This window comes from Tripterygium wilfordii, chromosome 4 (assembly GCF_013401445.1).
Source record: "Tripterygium wilfordii isolate XIE 37 chromosome 4, ASM1340144v1, whole genome shotgun sequence".
Taxonomy (NCBI): domain Eukaryota; kingdom Viridiplantae; phylum Streptophyta; class Magnoliopsida; order Celastrales; family Celastraceae; genus Tripterygium; species Tripterygium wilfordii.
Window position 1 is genome coordinate 14440069 of NC_052235.1, and position 22224 is coordinate 14462292.

The window sequence follows — 22224 nt, forward strand, 5'->3', positions numbered from 1 at the left end:
GTCAACAATGTTTATTTCGAGTTCTTGAAGTTGATAGTAATTCGTATAATTCTTTTGTAAAACTTATAAGTTTTTAGTTTAATATGTAAATACATATTTAGTATTTATTTTTAATAAAAAGTATATTTGTTATTTCAAACAGGGATATCTATGTAAATAAAAAAAGTTGTAAACTTAGTAGTTTATGTGGTGTAACTAAAATTTCTCTTTATTCCAAAGAGAAAAGACTGCAGGAGAAGATATTTCAGAAAAATCAAAAAGAATTTTCGATAAATGTAACTGTTAAAGGATGGTCAAAGAACAGCAATAAGAAACAAATTTCCAATGATTATCAGGATTGTAAAAAATAAAAATGATTTACAATAATGAAGAGGCAGTCAGGCAGATGATGTAGTAACTTATAGAAAATAAAACTATCCCAATAATTAAATAAAAGGAACCCACCATACATTAAACATGAAAAACAACAGAAGAATATCAGGCAAAGGTTACTGGAAACAGAACAACCAGTAGCATTTAACATACTTGTACACAAGGGGAGATTAAAAGAAATGTATTCACTCCAGACCACAATATCCAGAGTTCAATAAACAAGGATAACACTATATATTAACAATGGAAATCATCAGACTACAAGTCACCTGATCAAATTCTGAAGACGTCCGTTTGGAAACGCTCATCATACAACCTCCAATGGCCATATCTCTCAGTGTGAAAGACAGACCTGGGAATATAGAAATTAGGCTTTTTGATCTCTTTCAAATTCTTTAAGTTGGATGAAGAGTTCACAATATCACGGCTCGTCAAGTTTGCACACCCAGCCAAGTCCAAGTACTCAAGATTTGGACAACCTTCACAAATAAGAGCAAGGCCTTTAGCTGATAACTTGGAGAACCGAAGTTCAAGGTGCTTGAGGTTAGGCATAAACTTTCCAATTGCAGATGCCTCCGTATCCCCATCTTGAGGGCAAGCATTAAGGTACTCGCCTGGGACAATTCCTACATGCTGGGAAGGATCTAACCAATTCATAAAGTTTCGCTTCAAAACCTCAAGACTAGGGCAATTCTTTCCAATCGTCGCCAGAGACTCATGGGATATTTCATAGCAGTAACTGATGTCCACCTCCATGAGGTTGGGGCACCCAAAAGCTATCTGAGTTATGGATGCATCAGTAACATTTGGGCAGCTCTTGATTGAAAGAATCTGAAGGTTTGGGCATCTAGAAATGTACAAAAGTACTTGATTTAGTTTCTTATGTCAGAAACACAGAGATTTCAGAAGCAAAATATTACAATCATCAACAATGATAGCCAGTCGATTAATAATCACTCTTCCATAGATTTATTGACACCAATTTGCAACCTATTGAAAAATTTTAAAGATCTGCACTGCAAAAACAGATTCCAAACAAAACTAATGCCCATAATGTGCCTAAGGATTTAACCCTATGCTCAATTCGATCCAATCATAAGAATAACCATTTCATTAAAGGCACTCTTAGAAGATCTTTGTAATCTTATAAAGAAATCACTCTATCTTTGCAGCAATTAGTAAAAAAAACTGCAGCACACAAACTTTATTCTCCCCCCAAAGAAAAAAATTCAATTCCTTCATGATCTAATCACCATAACTAAAATTAATATATGTAAAACTACGGAAGTAAACGTATGTAATCATCGAATATATCCGTGTATGTACCGTTCAGCAACGAAGGAGAGGGATCGATCCGAGCAGTGACGGGTACGGATTTCAGTTAGGGAACCATCGCTCCAATTGATAACCGATCGGAGCATGGAATCGATCTTCCGCTCGAAATCGGGAGACCACCAGCGAGCGGACTCGAAAGCGGATCCGAATTGAGGGTCGAGATCGAACGAAAAGTGCAGAGAGCGGTCCCTGAAGGCTCGCATCCAGGACTTGCACACGAGCATAGGTCCTTTCCAACGGTCCTCCAGAGTGAGTCGAGAGAGGATGTTGGTCAGGCACTCGTGAGTCATCTCGGCCCAGTCCGACCTGAGTCCGGACTCGCCCTCTCCTCCTTCCTCGTTATCGGTCATTTCTTCGGGTGAAATGAATTAGGGGGTGGATAGGATTTAGGATATAGGAGGCAACACACGTGTGGCGGTGTGGGGGCTGCTTATGTAATTTAATTTTTTTTTTGAAGAAGACAAACGGTTTATGGTTGCAGCACAGATAGATGAGGAGGTGGATCATTCCGCTTGGATTGATCTTGGAGGTTAGGGTTTAGGATATGAACCTCTGCTGCTCGTAGATGTAAACTATTGTCGAACCAAGTAAATTCTATTGTTTTTTACTGCTTTATCTGATTCTATATTGTATTAATGATTTCAAAACATGCAAGAATTTGCAGAGTTACTAGATAGTGATTATGCCCCCACATCTATTTGTCTCATAATTTTGTCATGCAGGGAACTTTATAATTTTTCATTAAAATGCCACCACACTTCCTATTCAATCCACCATATCCCATTGTTTAAAGTTCACAAAAGGAAAAAGTGGGAAGAAAGGTCCCATTGACACCTACTGCTTTCAAGTGCAATACATGCATTCTGGAACTTGCCCACCATGTAGTGATTAAGCTCATATTGTATTCGAAGAAAAGGAAGATTGGGAGAATAAGTGTTTTTTGTATTATTGATCTTTGTGGTATTACAACCGTAGTATATATAGTTACACAATGAATGATATGTGAACACAATCAATCAATGTGAACACAATCAATCAATGTGAACACAATCAATCAATTGACACAATCAATCTGAACACAATCAATCAATTGACTAATGATATCATCTAATAATGATATGTGAACACAATCAATCAATTGACTAATGATATCATCTAATACTCCTCCTCAAGCTGGAGCAAGAATATTGATTGATCCAAGCTTGGAAAGTAACCAATGAAATTGAGCTGACGAAAGAGCCTTAGTGAACATGTCCGCGAGTTGGTCTTGACTTCGAGTATATTTGGTAGAGATTAACTGAGATTGAACTTGTTCACGAACGTAATGACAGTCGACTTCAATATGTTTGGTTCTCTCATGAAAGACCGGATTGGAGGCAATATGCATGGCAGCAGAATCAGTAGTGTGTGGACGATAAACAGACAACTCATTCCATATACTTTTCATGCTACCAAGAAATTGAACAAATGATTTACCTTCCTGTTGAAGACATGCAATGTCTCTCTTGAGTTGAAAAACTCGTGCCGCATTATTTTGATTTCCATACATCTCCTTAACAGCATCCCATAAATCTGCAAAAGATTCATAGTAACTGAAAATTTCAGCAACATGTAATTCCATAGAATTAAGTAGCCATGTCTGCACCATCTTATCTTGGGCAATCCAAGATTTATACTGAGTAGAATTGACATCAGGAACAACAATACTTTTATCAATAAACTCAAGTTTTGATCTCCCACCAAGAGCTAATTGAAAAGATCTTGACCAAGGAAGATAATTGAACTCATTCAACAACACCGAACATAATCGTTGGTTTGTATGAACATCAAAAGTATTTGAGGGTAGAGAGATAGAGGAACTGCCAGAGTCGGACATGATTGGAGTGATTTCGGCCATTTAGAAAACAAATCAGAGAATAGAGGAGGCCTGCTCCGATACCATGAAGAAAAGGAAGATTGGGAGAATAAGTGTTTTTTGTATTATTGATCTTTGTGGTATTACAGCCGTAGTATATATAGTTACACAATGAATGATATGTGAACACAATCAATCAATGTGAAAACAATCAATCAATTGACTAATCATATCATCTAATAATGATATGTGAACACAATAAATCAATGTGAACACAATCAATCAATTGACTAATGATATCATCTAATATATTAGATGATATCATTAGTCAATTGATTGATTGATATCATCTAATAATAATATGTGAACACAATCAATCAATTGACTAATGATATCATCTAATAGTATTAATGACCATTCTTCCTGTGTAGAAAGTAGAAAATTCATCTGTTGTTTAATGCCACATCTAAACCCAAAAGAAAGCAAGAAACAACTGTACTCTTATCACCTTATTCAAGCTAAATTTTACCATATTTAGAGGGAAAAAAAAGACGCCATAGAATGTGAATAAAGGTTAACATTTCATATTTCTTCATTGTCAACATAAACAATGTCTCCAGACAGAGGAAGCAGGAAAGCTAGCTGATTGAGAGTTCAAAAACTGTAAACTGATCCATTGAGCAGGAAATATGAAGTCTTGGCATCAAAACACAGACAACACTCATGGATCACATTCTTTGGAAGATCAAGCATCAAACCGAACTTGAAAATGAGTAATTTTGATAAAGAAACACTCAAGTATAAAGTTCTAAGATCATATGAGAGGAGAGAGCGAGAGAGGGTTCAGAAAATTGATCCACTAAATTAAGGGGAAGGAAGGAACTATCTTGAGAGAAACAGAGTCAACAACGGAGGGCATAACTAACCATGTAGCAAATCTGTTTTTCGGACGCTCGCACAGAGGCTGTGCTTCCCACCTCACGAAAGTTGGGCCAAAACCTAACGCGTGGCCACAAAAGGTATTACTTCAAGTAGGAATGAAACCAGGACAATCCCAATCAAAGATTTCACTAACTAAGTTATCACCCAAGTGGTTAAATGTTATCTCACACAATTATTTATTTCGTGAATTACGTAAACATTACAGATGAAACCCAGAATGGTAATCAAACAGTACATAGAAGCTATGGAATATCCAGACAGTTGAACAATTCATAGCATCGAAGTTGAAAAGATTGAACTGGCCCTAAAATTTTCAATTCAACACACAAGAAACGAAAACAAAGGGCCACGATCAAACTGGACTATGCCGGCGCATAGAGGGGACGCCTGTACTCGTCAAAGTATTCGTCACGATCCACAAACACAATCGCATAGAGAGCGTAGATTATTCCAGGAATGTAACCTAGGATTGTCAGCAATAAGCAGATGCAGAACTCAACCTGCAAAATCAAGGAATATGATTCGATCCAAAAGTCCGATCAAATAGCAAATCCACGATTCGAAATTATTGATTTCACTGGCAACCAAACAGAACAGATGCTTGTAAATATGCAAATATATAGTGAGAAAAAAACGTACACTGCAGCAGCCATGTCTGAAACAAACTCCCAGGGGAGGAAGCAAAACCGCGATTAGGAGTTCGCAGCAGATCTCGCAACTACTCGGCATTTTGAGGCTTCAATCTAAAGACACATTAGATGAAATTGTCAGCGATTGTTGGAGACGAATGTTATACACAGCGATGGAGTCTTAATGGATAAGAAAACAACGAGGACCTGATCTTCGACGAAAGCTCGTGTGACAGTGAATTGGGAACGTCCGTCGGTCACATCAGTGAAGGTAGCGATCTGTGCTGTTATATCCAAGACTTAAAACTACGCCGTTTTATAGCAGAACTATGGTGATCCACTGATCCAATCCAATGACGTAAATTCGAGTCACCATTTTGTTCTAAGCCGTTGATCTGAAGAGGGTCTCGGGCGTTAGTGGGCCGGATCATGATGTAGCTCAATGTTTCTATAATTGGGACAGGCCCTACAGGACAGCAAAGCCCAATTGAAAGTTTCATGCCCTAAAGGGAGAAAATAAGAAAAGGGGCATATAAATAATTAATGCTAAAATTTAACTTCTAGTAAATTATTGAAATTATACATAAAGTTCTAATTTTCTTTTAGTGAGATAATGGAGTGCAAGTTCATTTTTTATTGTTAAGTAAATGGGGTGAATACTCGAATTTGGGTATTACTAAATCGAGTATATGCTTTAGGCACCTCTCAGATGAGGAGTTGTTGGTAATTGTGCTAGCTCTAAATATTTAGATAATGCATAATTATATGCATATAATATTGAAATATTTATCCTTTTTTTCTCAACATGTCCTCAATCCTAACCAAATGTTCGATTTTTTTCTATATTTAAATTAAAATTTTATTACTATATAATGGTTCCTTTTGGTACAGCGGAAAAATTGATTTTCAATGCCAGCGGAAATGCTGTGAAAAATATACTGAGCTTAAAGTTGTGAAATATGCTGTGAGTTGTTTGGTGAACTAAAAACTGACGCTAGTGGAAAAACTGTTGAAATAAAGTATTATAATATTATTTTGTTATTAAAATTAATATAATAAATATAATTCTTAATAAAATTAATTTTAAGAATTAATTTAATTAATCAAATATAATTTATATTTAAAATTAATTTGAAGTATTTTTTTAATTAATCAAATTAATTTTGTTACATTTATTGTATTTTTTTAATTTATCATTATGTATTAAAATTAAACACCTATAAAATTAAAAGTTTTAAAGTATACATATTTTATTTGTATTTTTAAATTTTAATTATTTTATTTCAATATTAAATTTACTGTTATAATAATTACAAATGCATAAATATAATTAATTTATAATTTTTATTAAAATATAATTATATTTAAATCATTAAACACAATTAGATGTCCCATTAATAAAATAATAATAAATTTTATATAAAAAGTATGGGACCCACACATTAAAATTAAAAAAAAAAAACTACAACGGTAAGAACCGTTGCAAAAAGAAGCTCCCAATGGGAGCTTCTTTTGCGCGAACGGATCCGCTGGCGCAATTGACCTATTTGGTATGGCGGAGCCACCTTGCCAAACAGGCGGAATATTTATCAAAGTTTATCATATAATTCATCTAATGACGTCCAAAACTGTATTTGGTTTTGGTGATGTATTATGCAAGAGTACTGACTTCAAATATTGTCCTCAGTACTGTTGACAATGGCCTGCATAGGAGAACACAAAAGTTAAGAGTGCTTCACTGGACTCTTCGATGCTCAAGTCAGTAAATTATAAGAGGGGATGCTCTGTGTTCGAAGATTTGTCTCTAGCAGCAAGTAAAAGCAAGAGTTCATAATCTTTTACTTGTAGTTGGAGATCTCCTTTCTAGTTTTGATAGGAGTAGATATTCTCTCCCTAATCTTAGGGGGATTTACAATAAGGTGAATCTTATCCAGATTCATTTCTTAAGTGGGATTGGTTTATTTTAAGACTATTGATTTTATTGAGGTGTTTGGTTATCACAGTTTATTGAGGGGCGATGCTCTGTATTACACCACGGGGGCATCTTGGTCTTGTCTAGATGCTCTATCCTCGATTAATTTGTCCTATGTGGACTCCTCGGATGTCTTCTACTTGATTAGAGTACTAGGCTCTATCTTGGATAGTGGCGTAAAAGACTTCTCGACTGATGTGTTAGCTTGATTTTACATAAACTCCAAAGAGTATGTTATTTGGTAATATCATTATTAATTTTATATACATTTGTTGACAACATTATCATACCACTAATCTCAAGATTAACTCAAATAAAGTAAATGCAAAGTATCAAAATTAACTAAAAATACTAGGAAATGTCATTTTGTCACTTGTAAATAAGTAATTAATGTTTTCCTAATAAAAATTTGTACATAAACATCCTACAAACAACGGCTCACCTACTCCCTCTCAACCTTGTCGTCGTGATTCGTGCGCCCCCTAAATTGCGAAAACCTGAGAACTTTCAAAAATCGCTGCTTTTCAAAACGCTAATCGGACTCGTTGTTCGGTTTAAGGTATTGTGACTGTTTCCTTCTTCCAATCCTCTCTGCCAATCCATGGAGTTCAAGTATCGCGCAGTGGATGATCGTTTGCCGACCTATTACTTCGCTTCTTCGCTCTTCGGTACCTTACCTGATCAGGCACTACGAGGTCTATACTGAATTTTGTTTTCCTAGGAAATTTTAAATGAAGTTTACTTTTTGGCCGGAAAATTTTGATGCATTCGACCTAATTTCTTGGTGCAGCCGGTTATCCGAACATACCTGACCCAATTTTGCGGCCTACCTATGTCCACGAAGCGATGCAGCGGGAGATCGAAAAACAGCGGATCCGGCAAGAGATAATTGCGGCAGAACAGCGGCGTTTTGTCCTTGAAGCGGAGGTGAGGAGGGAGCTGATGATGGAGAGAGAGATAGCGTGGAGAAAGGCAGAGGCAGAGGGAAGGCCGTTGTTCGAGGAAAATCTGACAATGCACCTTGAGCGGACGCTTCCTTTCACGACCCAATATGGAGACGGATTTTTGGTTGATGAAAGGATGGCCTTGGCACGCAGCAGCGTGTTCGACTTGCGGCCGTTGCAACAGTTACCGGAGCCCACGGCTGTGGTTCATGAAATCAACTCTGCTTCAATGGTTAACAAGGATAAATTGATCATGCTGGTTAGTTTTATTACTTGCTTTAACAATATTTTTTCGACGGTGGTTAAACATATCCTTTTTATTGAATTTCTGCTAATTTTCTTGTGACTTCTATGTATGCTGACCCATCCTGACGTGATTGTAAAACTACAGGAAATTTTCTTTTCTTTTTTTGGTTTGGAGTTTTTATGGATCTCATTGGTGTGTTTGTTCACTTGTTCTCGATGTATAGCAGAACATTCAAATCACTGTCTAGGTTGAAAGTTGAAACTAGGAGAATATCAAGTTTAATTATCCAGTAGTTTGCCTCTCAATCATTCGTCCATTGGAGGGCTGGGACGGTTTATACTGGGATCTGTAGCATTACTGCCTTGTGTATGGCATGTGTGTGTGTGTGTACGGCTGATGTAATTTTTTTGTTTTCTGGGAGAAATAATTTTGTCCCTGCCCGATATTTCTACATTTGGTAGCCTTCTACTTGTCATCTGTTGCATTAGAAGTCAGTCGGGGGAGGGGGGTTATCGTAGTTGATTTGCAGGATTACTTTCCTGGATCATTGTAGCCACTATTGTTTGCTACGATATTATATTTTCGCTTCTTGCAGGTCCACCTGGAGAAGGCTATAGTAAGTATATGCTTGAGACATTGTACTTGCCAGGGTTTAGGTTGTGTCCCATGCAGAACATGGAGTTGCAGATGAACTCTAGATTTTGTTTATTTGGTTAGAGCACATTCTGATTCCGAATCTGATTTATTCTTAAAATGCTTGCAATCTGCAAATATATAAAAATAGAAAAATGAGTTCCCTCGAGCATATTCTGTTGCAAATAGTCAAATGAATAGATATTAATCGAGCAAATCTACATGTCCATGCAAAGGGTAACTCTCTGAAGTGTCTTTGCAATGTAGCCAGTGTCTCCTTCATAATAACACTTCGCATTGCAAGAACATTAGTATCTGGGGACACTACTACAGTGTTGTGAAGTTATGATACCGTGTGAAAGAGGGATTTGGGACCCACACCATGTGGGACCCTTCGACCTCTCTCATTGGTATCATTACTTCACGGCATAGAAGAATCATCATAGTTTCCGGATTCCTGAAAGTATCAGAATCATTGTCTACTTGTGTAGTTTTGGAATGGCATGTTAGTCGATGTCGTCAAACCCCTACACTAATGTATAGGTGCTCAATCTACCTCAATACTACAAGTTACTAATTAGGTGAAGAAAAATAAACTCAAACTTGACATATTTAAAATAGGTTCAAGGCTAACTTGACTCATCAAACTTATTTGACTGATGTCTTTTCCTCCGTTAACAATTATACATGTACTGCATAATTTTGCCTTGACAGATATAAGATAATATACTCTTTAATATTTTCAAATATGTAGTATAACATCTGTAGCAGAACTTATGTTATTAGAATGACTGGTGGAGGTTGCTGGTCATTTCTATTTCGAGATACTATAGAATAATGACTTGTTGAGTTCTAATTTCTAAATGATTGTATTCAACAAGTGTTTGAAAAGGTTAATAGAACCCAACCTACTTTGCACCAGGTTAAAAAAAAGTCTTTTGAATCTGACTCATTTGTTTTGATGGGTTTGATAACTGTATGTAAACCCTTGTAATTGCTGGCAGTTTTCAATGGCTGACAGTTCAGTGACACTTTGTCAACCCTTTTCACCGTCTCCTACTATTTCATTGTTACACATTATCTTTTTTGGTCGATACTCGATATTATGAACTGCTTCACATAGTTAACGCACTTGGATGACTTGTGCTATAGTTGTATTGCATATTTGACTTGATTGCTTGTGCTACTTAGTTGACTTAATAGCTTGTGCTATGTAGTTGACTTTGATAGGTCATCAGCTATACAGGTCAATCATGTAGTGTAAGTATAGCACAAGTATATTAAGGTCTGTTGTATCCTTACTCAAACCGACAGGTGCAAGAGCATACACCGACCTGAGTGTTTCTCCACCTTTAGAAAATATGAACTGAAAAAACACCTATATACTCTATCCTTTCCCATCTCTATTTTTTTGAACCTTATGGGCAATGCCTTCCCCCAGCATTACTTTTTAGGCATCTTCTATTTTTTCTGCCGTCAGTTTGGGGGGGGGGGGGGGGGTTTGTCGAACTTTTGGAAACAAGAAATTACTAAAAAAGAAGAAAAAGAAACAGAATAGTGAATCAGACTAGGATTGTTGAAGAATTAAGAGGAAAAATGAAGAAGAAAACTGCTATTCATCACACCTAGGATTCCTTGGTATAAACTGATGACTCTAGCATATTTGCTAGAACCTAGCATTGAAATTCATAGATATGGAAAAAATGGATGATATGTGCTGATATATTTTAATTTTAGCTTTAGCATAAATATCTCTTAGTTTTTAATTAACGTCTTCCTCTTGCCTATGTTTTCACCGATTGTTAGTGTGTGTATTCAGTTCTTCGGAACTTTATCTTTAACGAATTTCATATGGGCCTTTCATGACTTTTTGCATCATCTGACAAAGTACGAATGTTGAGATTTAAGATTTACCCACTTTTAAAGCGTAAGGTGGAACTGGGGAAAAAATATTAAGGTTTCCAGTATTCATTGGTTAGTAAATATCATTAGCATTGGTGATGTACTACTGTTTCCTAGTATTCTTTTGTAGGCTAAACCTGATCAAAATCTGGCCGGAACAAAGAGGAAGGCTGTGACACCACCTGTAGCAGGTGCTGGTGACTTTCCTTTCGCTGGTTTGGGGAAGAAACCCAAGGAGGAGTTGAGTTGCGCGCTTTGTCAGGTTAGTGCAACAAGTGAAAAGGGTTTGAATGATCATCTTCAAGGCAAGAAGCACAAGGCCAAGGAAGCAACATTGATCAAGCGCAATGTTGGAGCAACACTTGGAGCTCAGAAGACGGGAAAGAAATCCAGTACCTCATCAATGCCAAAAGGAACTGAAAAGCCTTCCAAGCTTAAAGAGACTGGTGAAAAAGCTCAAGTGGAACTGCTTCATCAAATTAAAATTGATCATCCAGTAAAGGAAGCAGTTAAAACAAAAAAGAAAAATACAAATGCTAAAGCTTCAAAGAGGAATAATGTAGCAGCAAAGGAGCAGATAGAGGAGACGGGAGAACTAAGAAAGAAAAAGTTTAAGTTTTGGTGTGGTATTTGCCAAATTGGTGCTCACTCTGGGAAGGTGATGGGCGACCATAAAACTGGGAAGAAGCACATGACTCGGCTACTGGAACTTAGCGGAAATACTGTAGCTGCTCCGATCAGGACAACTGTGGCATCTTCTGAGCCGAGTCAGAAGGCGACCAATGCATACTTGGTGACTGAAGAAACGAATGAAAAAACCCTTAAAGATGTATCTGCGGGTTCAAATGGATCAGGAACATCTTCTTTGGAGAGTTAATTATCAAGAAAAAAAAGGCATTCAGAATTGTAAACGGTACCGCTTCCTGCTTGAGAGGTGACTTGGAGTAGCAGATTTCAGTAAACTAATTAGTGTTGTGTACAAGATTTCACATTTTAACTGCTACATGAAACTTGAGTTTTACATGGACGTTTTGCACTAATTACTGCTGCCCAAAACGGTTAATTTAGTTGAGATATGAAATTTGGGCTTCAGGAATATTGTAAGATACCTAAAATGGAATCTAGTTTACTCCAACCAAGAAATTCACAGGGACTAAACAATATTTACAAGGTAGAGAGAGAAAGTTTATGCCCATAAAATCAACATTGTCATAATGTATATACTATTTTCCTTTACAAATGAAAATAAGTATGCAAATTGGGTATCACAAGGAAAGGTGAAGCCAACTTTCCAGACCACCAAAACTGTAAAATATCCAATTTTGAACCGATAAAGTCTGTTTCAAACCCTCAATGCTAGCTGGTCTTGCCATGAGATCTTCCTCTTCCCCGACTTGTTTGGCCCATTGCCAATATTTCTACAGGCTGATAGCATCATATCATTGTATTGTTCATCACTTCCGGCTCTAATTGAACTTTTCTTTAGCTCCTCCGTTCTCGATGACTCACGATTACCCTGCAATTCTTCCTCTTCTATCTGCATCAATTGTAACACAGGAATTCATCAGCACGGTTATAAGCAACATGGATTAATAGCCAACATAAGTTATACAAGTTACTTATTGACTACCAAATTCTGGTTTAAATCAAAAACTGGGGTTGCATTTCGGACAGTAGCTTCCTTTCCACTTTCAATTCTTTCCCTTTCATTCAAGTCAAGAATTGATCTGGAATCCTGTAGAGAAGCTTCTGCTGCACCATAACTCATGTGCTTCTGGCTTAGGTCAAAACTTGAAGAAGGTTTTTTCAAAGTGGCTTGCCTCTCAATGTAAGTCTTTCCCTTCTTGTTCAAATCGAAAGGTGGGACTGGAGGTGGTAAAGCAGAGTTCTTTCCACTGCGACTACTTTTTTTTGCAATGTTTCTACTTTTAATTTCTGAATTCCTCGCTGGGCGCTGTTGTTCGAGTATGGATTTCTGAGTCTGGTTTTGCATTAAGAGCTTGTAACGCTGCCTCAAAAATCTATATTTGACAAGACATACATTCCAAAGTTACTACCTACAGCAAATTCACGGAATAAACAAAAGGTATAGCGTATAGGATTGATACCGGACTTCAGCCAAGAGGGTCAATCTTTTCTGTTTCATCATCTCCAAGTTGTTCTTCCGGACCTCTGTTTCCTGAAATGGAAGTACTAATGTTTATCCACCATAGGAAACCATGTATGCCAAATACTTGTGGTAAAGACTAATATGCAGTTAACAACTAAAAACCATAGCACAAAAACCCCAGACAATGAATAGGGATAAACAAACAGGGAATTTTACAGCAGATATGGTTTAAAGCAACATAGAAGTAAAGGCATTAGAAAGGGAGCCTTCTATAAAACCATAAATAAGAACTCAAGCAGAGCACATTGAACCATAAAACCCTAATGGGTGCCTTCTAACAGATAACTCACATTGAACCACAAAACCCTATGCCAACATATAATCCCAGTAAAAAATTCAGTCAAATCCATCAAAAAGCTTATATGCTGCTGCCTACTGCAGGAAAGTTAAAAATGATCCTCGAATTGCAAAGCTAAGATCAGTTAAACTACCATGAAAGCAACAAAAACACTAAAAATCAAATATTGGAATTTCCCTTTTGTCAATTTTACTAGAAACCCTAAACAAGAAACTGAAACCTAGAAACGGGAAAACTGGCATTCCCTAGCTCCAACGATGCAGGATCTCAATCAATCATCTCTTCTTCTTATTCGAAGCAACCAAACAAAGCCAAATTAACCATAAAGAAGAAATCCACAAAGTATAATCAAGACCCTCCACAGAGAATCACACAAATGACCAGATCTAAAGAACCCGCAAAGGGAATCACGAAACAACGGAAATCCAAAAACAAAATTGACCTTGTATAGCTCCTCGTAGTCTTGCAAGAGACTCTGATGTTTGAAACTGATTGGGTCTTCATAAACACCATACGGAGAAGGAGACGTATTTCTAGGAGCAAGAGCCACCCCTTTCATCTTCTTCATCATCAGATCACAGAGAAACAAAAGAACCCAGATACCACAAGGAAGCAATTATGAAGAAATTGAAAAGAACTAGGCAGGAGAAAAAGTCTCAAATAAGAAGATGTAAGAAAGAGACGGAAGAAAAATAAAAAAACAAGGAAAGAAAAGGGTTGAGAGAGAGATAGGGATGGAAACAAGAAAGGAAGTGAGAGGAAGGTTCTTGCTTTCCTGTTTTCTCTGTGAAACTCTGACCAAGACAAAGAAAACCCAAAGAAGCCCACATAATTCGGTGAAAATAAATGTTTTTTCCCCCTTTGAAAGTTTGGAAGACAGTGATGAAGATGGGATATTTTGGGGGGTTGCAGAAGGGTATTTCTGGTACACATGTTTTTATCCATTGTGCTGTGAGAGACAGAAAGAGAGGGGCTGGTGAAAGAGGTTTTTGTGAGGTGGGTTTGGTTGGGAGGACAATTGAAGACATCTACTATGTCTATGTATACATCCATCTATGCATACTCCTCCATATTTCCTTCCTTTCCTTCTCTCTCCCTATCTTTCCTTTCCTTTTTTTGTTTTTCTTCTACATAAATTTTGGTCCAGCTGGGCCAGTGGAGAGAGAGAGAGAGATTTGCTGGTGGTTGTGTGGACTCTTCTTTGTGGGTGGAGTTCCCTGTTTTCTTCCTTCTTGGTGCATCTGTGTGTCTAGACAGAGATATGAAAATGGGGGCTCAAAAAAAGAGCAAAATAAAGAGAGAAAAATCATAAAATAGCCAAATAGGATGATGACAAACAAAAGACAAAATGAACAATGATTACATTGCCCTTTTTGCCCTCTATGGGGTTTCTTTCCTTTGTTGCTAAGCAGTAAAAAGCATTACCATCTCCCTTGCAATTTTCATCACCATATATATATGTATTATTATCCCCATTCCACAAGACTTTTCACAGGTCCAGCTGTGAAAACAAACAAAAACAGAGTGTTCTTTTAAGGGGTAAACTGGTAGTTTGATAAGCAACAACAACTTTCTTGCCTACTCTCTACCTGGCTAGGTAGCTTTCATGTCAACTGTTGGTTGTTGATGCTGAGCTGCACAGAGAAGTGGAGGATTTTTCCAGAAAACAAGTAATTTTCACACCCCAAAGTTCTGTACCCACCATAGATAAAGAGGACGAGGTGTAATGGGTACTAAAGTTGAAGCACACAAGAAAAATGTGAATCAATAGCTTCCACCATAATAAAGTTACCAGTCAACAACAGTTGTTGTCTTGTTGATGTTTATATATTCAAAGAATTTTCAAATATGTTGTGTACAATAATATTTGAAGAGTAAGTTTTTTTTTTAAAACATTTACCGTAATAAAAGGATACGACGTTGTTTAGGAATCACATCGTTATGATTTTTCAGGGATACAAAGAATGTTCGTTTTTTATTTTTATTATAAAAATAAAAGAAAAGCTTCGATTGCTTATACGAATTGAGAAAGACAAAAAAAAACTAGTCGTGCATTTCTTTGGTGTGCATAGAACACTAATATATAAAGATATTGAGTTGTTTTATCGGTTTATCCTAAGAGCGATATTGCTGCATTCCGCTAGCAACACTTGGGTAACATTGTTGTATGTTGTTAGCACAATTTGAGGGCCACGAATCGTTTTAAAAGAGAGCAATCTAGTTCGTGACTTATGCAATTCTTTGGTGTTTTGTGTTTTGTGAAACTGTGGCACTGCTCATTTTCTGTGGAATGTGTCAAAATGCCCTGCACATTATGATTCTTCTTCTTTCTGTCATGATAATAGGGGAATTTGAAAGAGATATAGAGATATGGTGGAAGAACTATTATAGATACATCAATTTTGAAGAACAAGTTTATAAGTTTTCAATTCTTTTGTTTTTCCTTCTATGCAGAAACTTACTCTTGCAGTTAATCAGGCATGCAAGGATGTGCACCAGAAGACTGTCCAGATGACAATCCTCAGCTTTGCAAAAAAAATGCTTCTCTCCCTAAACCAAGCCACACAATTAGAGAGAAATGTGTGGCTTGGTTTCTATAAATTGTTTTTTTTTTTTTTTTTCCCTGTCCAATTGTAGATCAAATTATCAAGATTTTGGCAACTCCTTCCCTGCCAAGAATGATTTGAAAAGAATGAAAGCCTCCTTGGGTCGGAACAGCGGAACTTCATGACCAGCTCCTCTTACTGTTGCAAAGGTTAGTCCCTTGTATACTTCTGTCCATCCTCCTACCTATTAAACAAGATCAATGTTAGCCAGTACCAATGCAGCGTTTTGAGTGAAAGACATTCAGGAATATCAACTTACATATACTTGTGCATAATTATATATACCTGAGTGCCAGAGTACCATGGATACCACTTAGTTTTGACTGGAAGGTTGAGGTGGCTGAGAGAGAACCTAGTGGCAGTCACTGGAACTATTGAATCTGTATCACCGCTGCAACAAAAATCAAACATCTTGGCTACGCCATTAACAGTGTCTTACAATTAGGTGAACAAGAAAGAAGAGATGATCAGGAGAACATTAATGTCATGAGAGACAGAGATGACTTCCTTTCAACATGGTACTTTCCCATGAATAATAGCTTATTAGTTTGTGAAACATAATTATTATGATTTGATAAAGAATTTACCTGAAAAGCCAGATTCTTAGACCAGCTGCAATCAGCTCCTTGTATGTGGGCAACATTGAATCTTCAGAATCCTTCCAATTTCTTATGAGAACATCACTGTCAAATAACATATTTAAATAAATGTTTGGAGTTCACTGAAACAATAAATATAGAGAGATCATGTTGAAGTAAGGAAAATTAACCTGCAAGCAGTCCATTTATAAGGAATTCCAGTGACATTAGCATGCATTGCCTTTTGCACTTCCGGACGATTAAAGTACTTTTCTGCATAATTCTCAGTACAAGGATCATACCCAGAAGCCTTTCGACGTATAAGAGTATTTTTAAGCCTTAGAGACTTGATTGTATTGTTTGATGCTGTCATGCACGTCCGTGTATAAATACTGTACTGATCAATATCTCCAAGTTCATGGTTGGATGCATAGTTCACAACCTCATTACATTTCGTGGAAGTGTTCTCATCTGAAAAGTTGCAGGTCTTGATAATTTTATGATAAGTGCTATCTGATATCATGGCATGGCTCCACCAGAACATAATGGTTCCAATGCTATCATAGTTGAAATCTGTGACAGCATTTCCTACCTGCATTGGAATATTTTTAACTGTTTTGATGATTCTTATGCTTTCATTATCTAAATATTAGAACTAACTGTGTGCCTTTTACTTACAATGAATCCTTTGAGATTAATGACAGGACGCGAAGATGCCTTATTATGGTCGTGGATCCTCTTCGCGAGTTGAGGAACATAATGTCCTGTACGTAAATGTTCGGGAAAAAAAACATTCCACAGATAAGTTTTCTCATAACAAAAGCACTATGGAGTTTGTGTTTTTTCTTCTTCTTTTACCTGCATAGCTTTCCCCAGCGATATAGAAATCCCTAAATTTGTATTGAGGAAATCTTGACATCCATCTGATCAGAAAAATTAGAGCATCCTGAGCTGTGTCACAAAATGACAATCCTACATTACCATATGATATTTCTATGATATTATTCTGGATATGCTGGACTATGTAGAATCAATCTTGTACCTGTTCGTTTGTCGCCGGAATCTTTAAGATTAGAGCTTGTGTTGGTATATGAAAACCCAACACCAGCAGGTGATTCCAGGAAGATAATATTTGCTTCTGTAAGCATTATTTTAGACATTGTTTTAAAAAAATAATACAAAAATGGAAAAGAAGATAGAGCTTAACTAACTTTGACTAGGGCATGAAGTTGTTAAGCAAGAAAATTTAACTATAATGAAGAAATTCATAGTATCATTCCAAGGGAATGAGCAACAGCATTTGTTACCTCTGTTCCATGAGTGCTTGTTGGGATATAGAGATAAACCAGTTTTGTTGATTCGAAATGGTCCGATTTCTTCTGATGCCCCATATGCCACTGATGAGCAACCTGGCCCTGTGCACCATTACGAATAACAATAGTCAAACGCACACTCACAAATATTGACAAATATGTTGCCCGCAGGATTCGAATCCTACAATGTGGGCAGAAATACACGAATGGTTAGCGAACTGAGCTGAGCACTGTCGTGTAATTTATGTTCATTCATGTTAACCTAACTCAACCATTTGAGAGTCATGGGTAGGGCAACTTGTTCAATAGACTTTCACCCACAAAGGTATTTGGCTCATACATGTCCACACTATATCTATTCAATCCTATTCACAAACACATTGATGGTGTCTCTGAAATATATGGTATTCAATCAAACACCTTCCAACTTTAGTTAAATAATAGAGGGTAGTTTAATACTTTAATTAGTATTAGTTTCTTCTGATGTATCAGCTTCTGATATAAGTATATGTATATATATATATATACACAAGATAGTGACCCAAATTATGCCCTGTCTTGGTCTTTGCTTCACAAGTAATTAACTATTTTAAAATCAATGACTACCACCATACTTGCTCTTCCATGAACAGTAATGAACCCCACCAAATAGACAATCATCATCATCACCACCATTTCCCTTCTGAAATGCGCGTGCTTCACAAAGCAAGAACAGAACAGTAAAAGTCAGGAATAGAGTTCTTGCGCCTTAAGTCAAATCTCAAAGAATAAACAACAGTGAGAAGAGGCTTTGTTGATATTTTTTTGTTAGGACATCATAGAAAGTTGTTTGACAGTTTTTTGTGGCAGCAAGAGTTGGGTAACTTTTGGATTTACGTTTAAAAGCCTTAAACGCGGCAATTAGCACCCGGCTCGAGTGAGCGAGACGCAAAGTCTTTGCAACACCAGACTCGAGTGAGCGGGGCACAACCCTTTCCTCTGTAAGCTTTGATGATCTTTTTGTTAGGAGAACATGGAAAGTTCGGTAACTTTTGGAATTACGTTTAAAAGCCTTAAACGAGACAATCTCTATTAAGGACAAACAAAGAGCAAAAACAGACAAAAAGTTAACAGGATTGGATAGCTTTTCTGTTAAACGGCAGGTATAGAAGGAATAAAAAAGATAGAAACAGAGAGAACCAGAGAGGTCACGAGGAACCCTAACAGCCACTGATTTCTGCTTTACTTTCTTGCTGGCAAAAAAAATCGTGCATCTTAGCGAGATGAAAGGGTTTCTACTATTGTACGCCGGGGTAGATGGTGGTGGATAAAACCCTGTGCACGTGGAGACAAAGTAGCCTAGTTGGGAGAAACTGTTTTGTCCTTTTGCTTTTTAATTGCTAATTAAAAGGAGTGGGAACTGTAGGAGGAGAAGGAGGTTGACATATGCATGTTTTCATTCATTGCAAACCAAACATAATTTGGCTCATCATTTGTCAATCCAAACTCAACTCCCCATCTAAAAAACACTATTTGGGATTTGATAGATAAGAGCGTTTAGTTAAAAATAATGAGAGTCCTATCAATATAACAGTAGGCAAATATACTCTAAATCGTAAACTCTAAACCCGTTAAACCCGGTTATGGAATCGCAATTTAATGACAACGAAATAAAGAAATTAGAGTGGTATATCAGTAAGGTCCTAAACACTTTTCTATTAAAAAAGAAAGAGTCCTAAACACTTCTCACACAAGTAATGCGTTTTTTGAGCTTAAAAACCAATAAGCAAATAGACCCTAAACCGCAGCCGGTTATCGCATTGCAGCTTAATGGCAATGAAATAGGAAAATTTTCAAGTGGGGATTTAGTTTCATTCTCAAATGACAGAAGAAACAAGAGTTTGCACTTCAAAACCAGACTAAAAAGTATATAATTTGATGGAGTAATTAGAGTGGCAGAGGAACAGAGAAGCTGTTGAAGAATTAGTACAGTGCGTACCTCCATTGAGCCAGAGCAAGAGAGGTTTGTTTTGAGCAGAAGTGGCAGCTTCAGTCAACCAATAGAACAGAGCACGACCATGCTCTTCATTGACGGTGACATAACCAGAGAAATGTGAGAATGTGAGTTCTCTTGGTTGCCCTGGAAGTGCCGAGATTCGATCTAGCTTTTGCTGCTTTGTCAGACCAACAACAACGTCTGGCAAGAAAACCAGCAAAGACAGAACAAGAAGAAGAACAAGTACTCTGCTTTGAATCTCCATTATTACAAGTAAGTTAAAGTTAATATTGGTGTCTTGTATTTTATAAGGTGGAGTCGAAGAGGCTAATGTTGCTGCATTACTACACTATTCCAGCTTTTTCTGTGCAGGGTGGACCCCTAATCAGTTCTCTCCCAAGATTTAGACTCACATAGAGAGAGAGAGAGAGAGAGTTAGAGAGAGAGAGAGTTAGTTAGAGAGAGAAGAACCCAGAAGAGAAGAAAGGACCATAAATGCATATCAAAAGTCACAATTCAACTTGTACAATTAAAGCAACCTGATATGAACTTGCCTCATTAAATACTCTGTGCACAATTTTCTGATTGGGGCAGGTTTATTAGGGAGAGAGTGGCAAATATTAGAATAGAATAATATTAGCATGGGTTAGTCTAAATAGTGCAAATACTAATTTTAGTAGTTAGGATAACCTTGTGAATTTTTATTTTTTTTTTGTTTTGATGTGACAATGGTATCTTAGGTTTTTGTCTCGTGAAGTAGCTCGGGTGACAGGGTGGATCTTGGTATGTGGGTTAAGCACACATACCCAGGTTTTGATATATTGGGACGTGTCGCTATCTCCTAAGTTTGCCAGGCCTTAAAACCACATTTGTGTTAGATGAAATTTAAACTCTTGACACCCACTATACTTGAATCTAAATGCGGACAATTGAATTTGAGTTTTCCGAATTGGAAATATTCATTCCTAACCAATTCAATGACTCATATGGAGTTAGGCTCGTTTATGAAGACCCGTTTTAGTTGTATTTATTAAGACTAATTGAGACTTGAGATTGGATAAACTTCTATAAGTCAAGACTAATTAAGCTTAGCTCATGCATGGTCATAGCTTAATTTACTTGATCATTGTTTCTCCTCTTCTTTAATCAGGACAAGCTTAATTAAGCGGCCTGTAATGGCATTACTCGTTGTCTCTATCTCTTTGTGTGGTCCTATAATATATACATGTACGTATGAGATCATGAAGATTTGTCATTCATGTGATTCTTTAAATATCGTGGATGAGACCAAAAAAAAACGTAAGGAAAAAAAGATATTTGTTTTTTAATAACCAATAATAATACCATAAATATTTATCCTTTTGCACATTATATATACATCTAAATTCGGAATTTCAGGTCCGCAAGTAGAAGTTTCTCATTTAACTATAGGGTAAGTTGAGTCAAAACTCAAAACTTGGTCAAAAGGGTAATGTTCTTAGTGGGAATCGTCGAACTCAGAATCTCTCGAGTCTATATTGTTTGGTCACAGAGAGATGCACCAACTAACCTATCACCGAATTGGTAAAAAAAAAGAAAGATAGTTAATAATGATAACTAAAGTACTTAATTTGGAAGCAAAATTTACTTGCTTTTTTATTTTGGGTGTGTTTCTTATGATTGGATTAGTCAATTTTGTAACTGAAAATTGGTGTTGGTCAAAGCTAAAATAAGGTAGTTCTTGATGGGTGGGGTGGTGAGTTTGTTAATGTGAAGTATGTTAGGAGTAATTATGTGATTTCTATTTCTTTGGAGGAGTTAGAAGCGGTTGGTCAACCGTCAAAAGATCACATCAATCCCTTCAAATAAATAAATAATTAATTAATTAGTAATATTATTATATCTTCCAGAATTGTCAATGGCAGTTGTTAAGACTTTGCTTACCAAATCATCCTCCAAATCCGCAAATGTGTAATTAACTAACAATTAATCTTTCTGTCGGTCCTACAGAGATTTGGGAGATGGGAGGGCTACAATACAATTCCGATTAATTAAAATTTAGCGTTTAGAATTTAAGATTTAAGATATGATTTGTTGTTTAAAATTTAAGATTTATGGTTTGGTTTAGTTTAGTTTTTTGTCAAAATCAATTATATTTTAGCATGGAGGCGGGTGACAGTTGATTTTTTGAAAAGGGATTTATTGTTCTAGGATGAGAAAAATTAAATGATAAATAATGGTTAGATGAGGATTCGAGAGTATAATTTTTTTAAGAATTATAGAACCCTAAATCTGTCATATTACAAAACACAAATTGTAACGATGATAATGATAATAATTAATTCAATTTTCTTGGAGTACTAAGAGAAGAAGCTGACTTCTCATATTTTTTTCTACATAGTTTTTGGATATATATATATATGTATAGTTAAGGAAAAAGTAACCGAACATATTGCAAATACTTGGGAGAATCA

At 36.6% G+C, this 22224-nt stretch overlaps 6 protein-coding genes across 6 annotated transcripts; 1 reads left to right on the forward strand and 5 right to left on the reverse strand.

The window, feature by feature from the left end:
• Positions 1-425: 425 nt before the first annotated feature.
• Positions 426-2128, reverse strand: LOC119997471 (F-box protein SKIP1-like). Its single transcript, XM_038844519.1, has 2 exons — positions 1699-2128; positions 426-1219 (listed from the first exon to the last, which is right to left on the reverse strand). The coding sequence occupies exons 1-2, from the start codon at positions 2055-2057 to the stop codon at positions 646-648; spliced, it is 933 nt and encodes a 310-aa protein (XP_038700447.1). The 5' UTR covers positions 2058-2128; the 3' UTR covers positions 426-645.
• Positions 2129-2875: 747 nt separating this feature from the next.
• Positions 2876-3604, reverse strand: LOC119997007. Its single transcript, XM_038843780.1, has one exon. It carries the CDS (start codon positions 3602-3604, stop codon positions 2876-2878), a length of 729 nt encoding a protein of 242 aa, XP_038699708.1.
• Positions 3605-4618: 1014 nt separating this feature from the next.
• On the reverse strand, positions 4619-5486 carry LOC119997472 (UPF0057 membrane protein At4g30660-like). Its single transcript, XM_038844520.1, has 3 exons — positions 5341-5486; positions 5144-5247; positions 4619-5004 (listed from the first exon to the last, which is right to left on the reverse strand). Exons 2-3 carry the CDS (start codon positions 5231-5233, stop codon positions 4867-4869), a joined length of 228 nt encoding a protein of 75 aa, XP_038700448.1. The 5' UTR covers positions 5234-5247; positions 5341-5486; the 3' UTR covers positions 4619-4866.
• Positions 5487-7527: 2041 nt separating this feature from the next.
• Positions 7528-11854, forward strand: LOC119996422. Its single transcript, XM_038843048.1, has 3 exons — positions 7528-7800; positions 7896-8308; positions 10962-11854. Exons 1-3 carry the CDS (start codon positions 7707-7709, stop codon positions 11706-11708), a joined length of 1254 nt encoding a protein of 417 aa, XP_038698976.1. The 5' UTR covers positions 7528-7706; the 3' UTR covers positions 11709-11854.
• Positions 11855-11976: 122 nt separating this feature from the next.
• Positions 11977-14554, reverse strand: LOC119996423. The gene is made up of 4 exons (XM_038843049.1): positions 13742-14554; positions 12940-13010; positions 12462-12852; positions 11977-12368 (listed from the first exon to the last, which is right to left on the reverse strand). Exons 1-4 carry the CDS (start codon positions 13868-13870, stop codon positions 12174-12176), a joined length of 786 nt encoding a protein of 261 aa, XP_038698977.1. The 5' UTR covers positions 13871-14554; the 3' UTR covers positions 11977-12173.
• Positions 14555-15684: 1130 nt separating this feature from the next.
• Positions 15685-20211, reverse strand: LOC119996420 (serine carboxypeptidase 24). The gene is made up of 9 exons (XM_038843047.1): positions 19775-20211; positions 17791-17898; positions 17526-17621; positions 17342-17434; positions 17162-17247; positions 16675-17075; positions 16493-16588; positions 16191-16296; positions 15685-16089 (listed from the first exon to the last, which is right to left on the reverse strand). The coding sequence occupies exons 1-9, from the start codon at positions 20034-20036 to the stop codon at positions 15946-15948; spliced, it is 1392 nt and encodes a 463-aa protein (XP_038698975.1). The 5' UTR covers positions 20037-20211; the 3' UTR covers positions 15685-15945.
• Positions 20212-22224: the final 2013 nt, after the last annotated feature.

Bases quoted from the DNA above. Each gene is read 5' to 3' on its own strand.
- LOC119996422 (XM_038843048.1), top strand. From the start codon at position 7,707: ATGGAGTTCAAGTATCGCGCAGTGGATGATCGTTTGCCGACCTATTAC. The intron at 7,801-7,895 runs GTCTATACTGAA...TTCTTGGTGCAG, and splicing joins ACCTGATCAGGCACTACGAG to CCGGTTATCCGAACATACCT. The intron at 8,309-10,961 runs GTTAGTTTTATT...ATTCTTTTGTAG, and splicing joins AGGATAAATTGATCATGCTG to GCTAAACCTGATCAAAATCT.
- LOC119996420 (XM_038843047.1), bottom strand. From the start codon at position 20,036: ATGGAGATTCAAAGCAGAGTACTTGTTCTTCTTCTTGTTCTGTCTTTG. The intron at 17,435-17,525 runs GTACAAGATTGA...TTTGTGACACAG, and splicing joins TTCCGGCGACAAACGAACAG to CTCAGGATGCTCTAATTTTT. The intron at 17,248-17,341 runs GTAAAAGAAGAA...ATTTACGTACAG, and splicing joins CGCTGGGGAAAGCTATGCAG to GACATTATGTTCCTCAACTC.
- LOC119997472 (XM_038844520.1), bottom strand. From the start codon at position 5,233: ATGCCGAGTAGTTGCGAGATCTGCTGCGAACTCCTAATCGCGGTTTTG. The intron at 5,005-5,143 runs GTACGTTTTTTT...TTGATTTTGCAG, and splicing joins TCAGACATGGCTGCTGCAGT to GTTGAGTTCTGCATCTGCTT.
- LOC119997007 (XM_038843780.1), bottom strand. From the start codon at position 3,604: ATGGCCGAAATCACTCCAATCATGTCCGACTCTGGCAGTTCCTCTATC.
- LOC119997471 (XM_038844519.1), bottom strand. From the start codon at position 2,057: ATGACCGATAACGAGGAAGGAGGAGAGGGCGAGTCCGGACTCAGGTCG. The intron at 1,220-1,698 runs GTACATACACGG...GTACATTTCTAG, and splicing joins CTCTCCTTCGTTGCTGAACG to ATGCCCAAACCTTCAGATTC.
- LOC119996423 (XM_038843049.1), bottom strand. From the start codon at position 13,870: ATGATGAAGAAGATGAAAGGGGTGGCTCTTGCTCCTAGAAATACGTCT. The intron at 12,853-12,939 runs GTATCAATCCTA...TGTCAAATATAG, and splicing joins ACCCTCTTGGCTGAAGTCCG to ATTTTTGAGGCAGCGTTACA. The intron at 12,369-12,461 runs GTAGTCAATAAG...CAATTGATGCAG, and splicing joins TTGATTTAAACCAGAATTTG to ATAGAAGAGGAAGAATTGCA.